Source organism: Trichechus manatus, unplaced genomic scaffold (assembly GCF_000243295.1).
Source record: "Trichechus manatus latirostris isolate Lorelei unplaced genomic scaffold, TriManLat1.0 scaffold00216, whole genome shotgun sequence".
Classification (NCBI taxonomy): domain Eukaryota; kingdom Metazoa; phylum Chordata; class Mammalia; order Sirenia; family Trichechidae; genus Trichechus; species Trichechus manatus.
The window spans coordinates 1,808,790-1,819,061 of record NW_004444152.1 but is presented as its reverse complement, the minus strand read 5'-3'; the positions used below and the strand labels follow the sequence as shown (position 1 = coordinate 1,819,061).

General features: G+C 51.0%; 1 protein-coding gene across 1 annotated transcript in view; it reads left to right on the top strand.

The window, feature by feature from the left end:
* CADM4 (cell adhesion molecule 4) overlaps positions 1 to 6,313 on the top strand; it is a 13,834-nt gene extending 7,521 nt beyond the window's left edge. Inside the window, exons 3-9 of the mRNA XM_004388815.1 lie at positions 254 to 406; positions 881 to 1,015; positions 2,557 to 2,721; positions 2,810 to 2,900; positions 3,460 to 3,632; positions 4,610 to 4,738; positions 5,269 to 6,313. Of these exons, the coding sequence (XP_004388872.1) occupies positions 254 to 406; positions 881 to 1,015; positions 2,557 to 2,721; positions 2,810 to 2,900; positions 3,460 to 3,632; positions 4,610 to 4,738; positions 5,269 to 5,378 (956 nt within the window). The 3' untranslated portion in view covers positions 5,379 to 6,313. The remainder of the gene's footprint in view (positions 1 to 253; positions 407 to 880; positions 1,016 to 2,556; positions 2,722 to 2,809; positions 2,901 to 3,459; positions 3,633 to 4,609; positions 4,739 to 5,268) is intronic.
* Positions 6,314 to 10,272: the final 3,959 nt, after the last annotated feature.

Sequence of the window (10,272 nt, the reverse complement as noted above, 5' to 3'; positions counted from 1 at the left end):
GGGCCGGGGGACTGGACTCCTGGGTCTGAGGGAGGAGGGGGCTAGGGGTCTGGACTCCTGAGTCTGAGGGAAGAGGGGGTTGGGAGTCTGGACTCCTGGGTCTGCAGTCGGGAGGTCCTGGATCATCCTGGGCGTAAATGGCATGGGCACCTCAGACTCATAGCTATGGCTGGAGAATAGAGGGCTGGAGAAGGAGTGGGACTCTGGAGGCCAGGACTCCCCAAGTTCATCGCTTTCCCTTCACCCTCTCTAGCCCTGAAGGACGAGCGTTTCCAGCTTGAGGAGTTCTCCCCACGCAGGGTGCGGATCCGGCTCTCCGATGCCCGCCTGGAGGACGAGGGGGGCTACTTCTGCCAGCTCTACACGGAGGATACCCACCACCAGATCGCCACACTCACTGTACTGGGTAACAGCCTCCCCTGCCTCCTTTTTCCTCTGCTTTCCTTTTATCCTGAAACAGTCTGACCCTGCCTGTTTTAACCTCCTGGACATCTTGGAGGAGCCCTGGTGGCACAGTGGTTAAGCACTGAGCTGCTAACTGAAAAGTTGGCAGTTCTAACCCACCAGCCGCTCCATGGGAGAAAGATGTGACAGTCTGCTTGCATAAAGAGTACAGCCTTGGAAACCCTGTGGGGCAGTTCTACTCTGTCCTGTAGGGTCACTATGTGTCAGAATTGGACTCGATGGCAACCAGTTTGGTTTCTGGTTTGGGACATCTTGGCCCCAGTAAATATGGCCTTCCTGACCCGTGGCCTCTGTGTTTAATCCCTGCCACCTGGTACCCTGCCTGGTTCCCCTTAGTCCCTGGGATCCTGCAGCCTGGTCCCTTTGGGCCCACGACCCATGACCGCTCCCCTTACCCCCCCTCTTCTTGACGCAGTGGCACCAGAGAATCCCGTGGTGGAGGTCCGGGAGCAGGCGGTGGAGGGAGGCGAGGTGGAGGTCAGTTGCCTCGTTCCACGGTCCCGCCCGGCCGCAGTCCTACGCTGGTACCGGGACCGTAAGGAGTTGAAAGGTACCGGGGATGGGATGCAGGCGAGGGGCGGGACTTGAGGTGGGGGCTACTGGGGCGGGGCTTAGGAAAGAGGATGGCTTGTGGGCGGGGCTTGGGCATGGTTTCTGCAAGGGGCAGGACTGGAAAAGAGGCAAATTCTGTGGGTTTGAGCTTGGAGCTTGGAAAAAAGTCAAGATTCTCAGAGGGCGGCACTAAGAAAAGGGGCGGATTCCATGGGGGTGGAGCTTAGAAAATAGTCATGATTCTAAGCAGGTGGAGCTTGGAAGGAAATGGGGAGGGGCTCTGGGAGTAGAATAAGAATTCTAAGAGGATGGAGATTCGAATTAACTCGGGATTCAAAGAAGATGAGCTTGGGGAAGAGGCAGGTTCCTTAGGGATAGTGTTTGAAGAAAGACCAGGATTTTTTTTAAAGGAGCATAGCTTGGATGGGGCTTGGAGGATTTTGGGAAGTGGTGAGTTCTGTATGGAAGGAGATTGGAGGAGAAAGCATAACAGGTCCTGACAGCTACTTATTGCTGAATATGCAGCTGTTGAATGAATTGATCAATGGAAGGGATGCGAGTGGATGCGGGAGGAACTTTGGCAGAAGGCACTGGGGTTGTAGGCATGGTTTGGGAAGGGGCGTGGCTTGGAGGACTAGAGGAAAGCCTTGTAGGTAAGGGATAGAGCTTGGCAAATACAGTCATGCCCGCATAACGTCTGTTGGGGCAAGGTCCCACCACATATACATCGGTGGTCTCATAGGGTTTTTGTTTTTGTTTTTTAAGGGAAAGCAGCTCTCCTTTTGTTTATTATTTCCCCCAATGGTTTTAAAGACCTCAAACCCCCAGAGTGAATGAGCAGCGGGGCTCCAGGGTGCATCCTAACTCTCACAGTGCCTCTTCCTCCTTCTTTTCCTCCTCCTGGCTTCATTCACCCGCCCAGCAATCTTGCAGCCATTCACTACCAGTGCAAGGCAGTGCCTACTGTGCTCCTTTGCTCCTGCCTCGGGCGCTGGTGGAGGCACGGTGGAGGGGGGGAGGCTGGGCTGCTCACGGGCTCTGGGCAGTGGTGGCTGCACTTGAGCAGGAAGCAGTCATACAAACGGTGGGCGGCTGTCAGGGCTGCCACTGCCAGCAGTGCTCCCAGCACCCGTACACCCACTCCCAGCCTGGTCCCTATGCTGTCCTCACCCTGCACCCAGATGTACAAAAAGTCCCAATCCAGCTGCTGGAGCAGCCCCTGCCTGGCCTGCAGCCGCACACCTGCCAAGGCTAGCCCCCTGTATCCAGTTAACACAGCTCTCGGGTTTGCCCGACGGGCTCACATAAGGTTTTAATATAATAGGCTTTATGAGGGTTGGTTCGTAACTATGAATTGCCTGTATATAGTATGATGATCGTACAACGGCCAAATCACATAACGTCCTATTTCGCAGTATGTATCACGGACGTTAATCGAGACATGACTGTAGCTTGCTTTGGGATTTGCTGGGGAGGGGACAATCCTGGGTGGACAGGTCCAGAATCCTGGTATGACTGTGTCTGGGCGGGGCATGGCAGGAGTGAGCAGCCAACAGGAAAATGGCAAGGTCTGGAGAGTGATTAGCCAAGTGCGGTTTCGGGTGGACCGCAAGGACGACGGTGGTATCATCATCTGCGAGGCACAGAACCAGGCACTGCCCTCTGGACACAGCAAGCAGACGCAGTACGAGCTGGACGTGCAGTGTAAGTGCCCCCAATGTCATCCCAGGATGGTCCCTTACCCTGTATGATGACCCAGACATCCACTCTCCCTTTTCACTTCTTCCCACAGACTCCCCCACTGCCCGGATCCATGCCTCCCAGGCTGTAGTGAGGGAGGGAGACACGCTGGTGCTGACGTGTGCTGTTACGGGGAATCCCAGGTGAGCTCTGGGGCCCTAAGGAGAAGAGGGCTGGGGGCCTGGATTCCTGGGTCCTGAGCAAGGAGGGGTTTGGAGGCTCAGACTCCTTGATCCTGAGGAAGGAGACTGTGGGGTCCTTGACTGTTGCATTCTGAAAGCAGAAGGGGCTGGTGGCCTAGGATTCCTGAGACCCTGGTGATGGATGGAACTGCCTGGAACTGTTAGTTTTCTAGGAAGGAAAGGACTAGAGGAGCCCTTTTATTTTGGGGTCCCTGTGGGATAATGCAGAAGGTTTGCACTCACCTGCTAACCTAAAGATTGATAGTTCGAACTCACCCAGTGATACCGCAGAGGAAAGGCCTGGCAGTCTGCTTCCGTAAAGATTATAGCCAAGAAAACCCTATGGAGCAGTTTTATTCTGTAACACATGGGGTCACCAGGAATCGATCCCATGACAATGGGCTATAGGCTAAGAGCGGGTGGCAGCTGCCTGTCTAGATTCCTGAGAAATCTGAATTAGGGGCTGGCACCTGAGTCCTTAATTCTCACTATCCTTTCCTCACTTTCTCCCGCCACACAGGCCAAACCAGATCCGCTGGAACCGCGGGAACGAGTCCCTGCCAGAGCGGGCCGAGGCTCTGGGGGAAACGCTCACGCTCCCAGGGCTAGTATCGGCAGATAATGGCACCTACACTTGCGAGGCATCCAACAAGCATGGCCACGCGAGGGCGCTCTATGTGCTCGTAGTCTATGGTGAGGGAAGGCTGCGGCCGGCCTGGGGGCGGGGCTCAGGGCAGGGGCGGGGTCCCTAGGGCTTTCCTGCAAACCACAGTGCCCTGGATGGGATGAGGCCTTGGGAATGGGTTCAGAAGGTCCACAGGGCAGAGGGTCCACAGGCCGCAGTTGCGTTTGAGGGGGCGGGGCTAGTGCAAAGCTAACATTCAGGGGGTCAACAGCTAACAGGGTTCTTATAGTTCTGGGGCCAGACTGACCTTCTGGGTTCAAATTCAGCTTTGCCGTGCCCTATTGCAGTGTAGCGGTTAAGCGCTTGGCTGCTAACCAAAAGGTCAGCGGTTTGACCCCACCAGCCGCTCCACCAAAGAAAGATGTGGCAGTCGCTTCTGTAAAGATCTGCAGCCTGGAAACCCCATGGGGCTGCTCTACTCTGTCCTACAGGGTCGCTACGAGTCGGAATCGACTCGACGGCAAGGGGTTTGTTTTTTTTGGGTTTTGTTTGTGCTTTACGTTTTCTCATCAGTAAAGTGGAAATAAACAATAGCACCTACCTCATAGAGTTGTGAGGATCATATGCACTAAATGTGTAAAGTGGTTGGAATGGTCCCTAGAACATAATAAGTGGTATGTTTTTAGCTCTTCTTATAGTGGGGCCAGGAGGGACCAGTCCCTGGAGAAGGACATCATGCTTGGTAAAGTAGAGGGTCATTGAAAAGCAGGAAGACGCGCAACAAGCTGGCTTGATACGGTGGCTGCAACAACAGGCTCAAACATAGCAGTGATTGTAAGGATGGCATAGGACGGGCCATGTTTCATTCTGTTGTACATAGTTAAACTGCTATGAGTGGGAGCTGGCTTCATGGCACACGACAACAACAACACAGTGGGGCAGGAATTCTAGAAGTGGTTGCTGTGGTGTGCAGAACGGGTTAAGAGCTTGGCAGTGCTGGGACCATATTCTGATGACCTGGTCCTGCGCCCTGTCCCTCTGGCAGACCCCGGTGCCGTGGTAGAGGCTCAGACATCGGTGCCCTACGCCATTGTGGGCGGCATCCTGGCGCTACTGGTCTTTCTGATCATATGTGTACTGGTGGGCATGGTCTGGTGCTCAGTACGGCAGAAGGGTGAGTGGGGGCGGGGCTTGGTCTTAGCGATGGGTGTGGTTGTCTGGGATTCAGAAAGGGGCGGGGCCTAGAGTCCAAACACAAAGAGGGTGGGCATAGAGCCAGGATAATAAGGGGGCGGGGCCTGGATGCAGGATTTCAAACCCAGAGCGACCTGAAGCCAAGATCCCCGAAGGGGCAAGGCTTTCAGCCGAGGACTATAAAAGGGGAGAAATTTAAGAATCTGAATTAAGGGCACAGACTTGAAGAAAACAATTTATAATTTGCTGGGTTTATTGGGAGCACTGCAAGGGGATATCACCAAGAGGAGGGATGAGGGTTGATCTTTTCCTGAACTTTCGGAATCTTCCTAATTCCGCTTTTACCTCTCTCTGCCATTGTTTTGCTATTCCCTGAACTTGACTCCCTGTATGTTCCATTTCCCCCTCTTCCTTCATCCGCTGTCTGTCTCCCTCTTCCTATCCATTTCTGTCCAACTTCTGGGTCTGCATATATATGTTCCTTCTGCATGGGGCTGCGTCGCCTCTCAGGCTCCTATCTGACCCACGAAGCCAGTGGCTTGGATGAGCAGGGAGAAGCAAGAGAAGCCTTCCTCAATGGCAGCGATGGACACAAGCGGAAAGAAGAATTCTTCATCTGACCCCACCTCCACCCCAGGCCTGGCCTGGGCTCGGGTCCCCCGCACTGCCAGCTGCAAGGAACCAGCAAAGACATTTGCCAGAGTCTGGGATGGTGGGCTTCTCCCCCCACCACTAACACCTCAGACGCTTGGGCAGGGATGGGGGTGTCGGATGCCTGGGTCTCTGCCAGGGCCAGAAGTGAGGGCCCAGAGATCTAGGTACCCCCGGGGGCAGGGGCCAAAGGTCCAGACCCCCGCAAGTCCAGGGAGGGCAGTAGGGATTGGGTTGGGGGAGGATAACTGGGGGAAGGCCAGGGCCCCTAAGCTGCAGAACCAGGTCTTGTGGGGAGGGGGACAGATCCTGGGAAGGGTGGGGCGGGCAGGGAAGGGGAACACGGATTTCTTTGGGGGTCTCAGACCCCATGCCAGCCATTGTAAGAGTTCCACAGAGCTCTGGGCACCTCTTTGCAAAGCCATGTTTGCACGGTGGGGGGAGGGGCGGGGGGCGGGCGTGGAAACAGGGATCCCGTGTCTTTGTGTCATAACTTTGATTGGGGGGGCGGTGAGGGAGACAGGCCCAACCCTTTTCTCCAATCCCTCTTCCCCAGGTCCCTGGGCTCCCCTGCCTTCCACCTCCTCCACCCACATCTGTCACACCCATATTTGTCTCTCTGTCTACCCACTCCTGGGGGGGCCTTCCCCATCTCTCCTCCAGGCCCCCCTGGGAGAGGGAAAGGAGTTGGGGGGGTGCGTTGGTCTCTATGGTTTTATATATATTAAAAAAAAAAAATCAAAAATCTGTATGAAAATATCAGATTGAGCCCCCCTCCCAATTCCTGGCTTTTGCCCCCTTTTTCTTGTTAAAAACAAAAAACACGTTTTATATGGGATGGGGAGGGGGAGGGGGAGGGGGTTTGGCAATTCCACTAACTACCATTAAACTGAGGAGAGAACAAGCGTTTGGAGTGGCTGTGTGTCTGCCCCTCTGCCCAGGGCTGCACCACTGTGGGAGAACCGGGTGGGGGAGCGGGGGTCTAACAGCTGCTGGTAGGTCCTATGGGAGAGGAGAGGGTCCTGACCTCATCAAGGGCATCTCCACCCTCCCAAGAAACCTGTTTTTGTGTATTTTTTTTTTCCTGGCCACTCCTTTAGCTAAATGGTCACCTAGCCTTTTCTCAGAGCCCTGGTGGCGCAGTGATTAAGAGCTATGGCTGCTAACCAAAAGGTCGACAGTTCAAATCCACCAGCCACTCTCTGGAAACCCTACAAGGCAGTTCTATTCTGCCCTATAGGGTCGCTATGAATCAGAATTGACTTGACGGCGACGGGTTTGGTTGGTCTTTCCTCTTTGGCATGAGCTACCCTCTCCCCCTGCCCGTGGCCTAGAGACTCATGGTGGCTTCCCTCACCCCTGTCATCAGTCTCCAAGGGGGCTTTCAGTTCCCTCTCACCCTGTCCCTACCCTGTTTAAAACTCTTCCCTGGCTCCCATCACCTCTAGATAAAGTCAAAGCTCCTTAGCCTTGCATTCCAGGCCCCTCAATCATTCATTCATCTAAATTTTAGATGAATGATTCTAATTTTAGATTCTGAAACATATTGAACTCTTATTATGTGCCAGGTGCTGCTCACAGGTCTGGAGATCCCATGGTGACTAAAACAGGCCAACGTTAGGTGTTGCACACTGCTGTCGCTAATCGCACTGTTTGTTAGCGACAAACCCCACCGTTATCACTACCTGCCTGGCAAGGATCAGCATAAATCCAAGTCCCACCTGGAAGTAGACCCAGGCTTCACTTTCCCACATCTCTTCTTGTCACCAGCCACTTCTGCGGCACTTCCTCTCACCCTAACCACCCAAAGTTAGGTCAAAACATCCCCGGCCACGGGAGCCAGGTCATCAGGTACCAGCCATGGGCTCAGGAATCTGCACAACTCCCTGCACTTCAGACCAGCCAGCCCCTCTGTCTGCCTCTAGCCCCCTGGGGCTAGGTCACAAGCTAGAAGGTCTTGGTCGTTCATTGACTGGCCATGCAGCCTTTCCCTGTCCATCAGCCACCCAAAGCTGGTTCCTCATGAGTTAGGTCTCTGTCCTTGGCCCTCTTCTGAATTAGCCACCCTGACCTAAATCAAAATTTCATTGTCCCTGTGGGTTCGTTAATTCTCAATAACAGCTCATAAAATTCATAGAAACTATTGCCTGTACTTGCAGTTACCCATTGATTATAACCAGAAAGGATACAAGGAAAAGACTCATCAGGCATGTCTGGGAGAGTCCCCGGCATAGGGCCTTCGTTGTCCCCAGAGACATACCCCCTGTCCAGCATGTGGATGTTATCACCAAATCCAGGAAGCAAGCCCCCCCAAAAAAGAGCTCCAAGGCTTTGGGTCCTTTATAAGTCATTGGGACCCCCAAAGTATATGCATGACTGGGGTCTTAATGCATAGTTATGATTGGTTCAATCAGTGAATATGCATGACTGCATCTTGCCCCCACCCTTCCCGAGACTATTTGCCAGGGTGGAGCCTGTGTATCCCCCTACTTATTTACACATGTTTAAGTGTCGCCCGGCTGTTTTAAAAGAACAAAGAACACCTTAATTGTTTGGGCTGTTTTCAGAAATCAGAGACAAAAGGCCAAGCCAAATTCTTTGTCCCAAACTGGGGTTAAACACAGTTTAGCAGTAATCTGAAACTTGATCTTCTAGGCTCTAAGGACTCAAAGTGAAACAGGGTGATTCCATTCTTACCCTCTTAAAGCTTTTATAAGGAAAGCAGACAATAGCCAAGGAAGCAGAAAAACTTAATTTCAGATGGCAATAAATAGTATTAAGATAAAATGCAGAGTAAGGGAGTATGGGGTGCTATTTTTAACTTGTTATTATGGAGAACTTCAAACATACAGAAGTAGACAGACAATTAAGTTCCACGCACCCATCATCCCAGCCTCAACAATTCATTGACTCATGGCCAATCCTGCTTTACCCATAATACCACTCACTTCAACGTTATCCTAAAGCAAATCTGGAGGTGCTATTTTACGAAGATCAGGGAAAGCCTCTCAGATTGACATCTGTGCCAAGAACAAATGGTGAGCACAAGGGCGGCTGTTAAAAAATCAGAAGGAAAAGCACTTTCTGGCAGAGGGAACAGCAAGAGCAAAGGCCTGAGATGGTAAAGAGATTGTGTTTGAGGTGAAGTGGAGCTAGACAGGAGTGGAGTAGATAAACAGGAGAGAAATGGATGAGGACAGAAAGATAAGCTTGACCAGACCAAGTCCCCGGGTTAAGAACTCGTACTTAAGAATGGAGTGCCATACAGCCTACTGTATTAAAATTTGAGTTAAATACAAGCAGTCCCCAGGTTAAACTCTACTTGTTCTAATGTTCTGTAAATCTGCCCTCCCTTTGAAACGATTGAACCAACCCCTACTCGCAACAAATTCTTCATCACAATCACCTTCAATTTATGCACGTGCAGCTTTTAAATCACTGAAAAGGTTTCAAGTCTTTTTTTGCATTAAAGTAAGGCTAAATAAGAACTGTAGGCACCTGCTCTGACTCACCTACAAATTCTTAAAGACACACTTAGGAACACATCTCGTGTGTGACCCGGGGAATGCCTGTACAATGGTTCATAATAACGAACGCACGCACTGCTTTGTGATGCTCGTGAAAACATCGCGCGGCTTCAGCGGTTAGTCAGCTTGTGGAAGGAAAAGCTGTCTGCCATTTTACCTTGGAACACGTTGCTGTTAACACTGCGTTGAGTGCGTAATTTTGGCTTAACTTTTCCTCTCATTTACCCTTCTAACCACGCCTCCAAAGCGTAAAGCTGATGCAAGTGCTGGTGATGCATCAAAGAAAAGGAAAAGGAAAACGATCACGATTGAAAATAAAGTGGAAATAATAAAGCGATCAGAAAGAGGTGAAACGCCATCGGCCATTGGAGAAGCGTTAGGCTACAGTCGGTCAACGGTCGGAACAATTTTAAAGAATACAGTGAGAATAATGGAGCATGTGAAAGGCTCTGCCCCGATGACAGCTACAATTATTACTAAGCAACACAGTGGTTTAATTATTGACATGGAAAGGCTATTGATAATTTGGTTAGATGATCAAAATCGGCGTAATATGCCTATTAGCCTGACTTTAGTGCAAGAAAAGGCTCGAAGTCTTTTCAATGATTTAAAAGCTGCACGTGCAGCAAGTGAAGGCGATTGTGATGAAGAATTTGTTGCGAGTAGGGGTTGGTTCAATCGTTTCAAAGGGAGGGCAGATTTACGTAATATGAAAGTGCAATGTGAAGCAGTGAGTGCGGATATAAGTGCTGTCAGTGATTTTTCTGAAAAGACGAAAAAAAATATTGAGGAAGGAGGTTATTTGCCAGACCAAATATTTAATGTAGATAAGATGACAGCATTTAAGGAAGAAGACTCGGACCTAAAAACTCCCGAACTGGAAAAGTTTTTGACGAAAGAGTTAGCTGAAGCCTTTCATCTCATTGAAGCAGGGATGGCAAAGTTAGAGGAGCAAGATCCTAATACAGAGAGGTTCACCAAAGTTTACCGTACAGTTACCGAGGGCCTCAGCTGCTACAAGGCCATTTATGACGAGAAAAAGAAAAGCTCTATACAAACCTCCCTTGATGCCTACTTCAAGAAATTGATTCCAGTAGTAAACCCCCCGGCTCCAGCACAATCAAACCCTGACTCTCCAGCACCAGGCCCATCATCTTCAATAGTAGCGATCTCTCCATCACCTTTTCCTCCATCATCCAAGATATCAATGGAACAAGAGTAAGCGTTAACATTTAATCATGATCTTTTTCTATCTAAACTGTTTCAAGAACTGTTTAATTTTTTTTACAGTACTGTATACCTACACACATAACACAGATTCTCTCCAGTACAATAC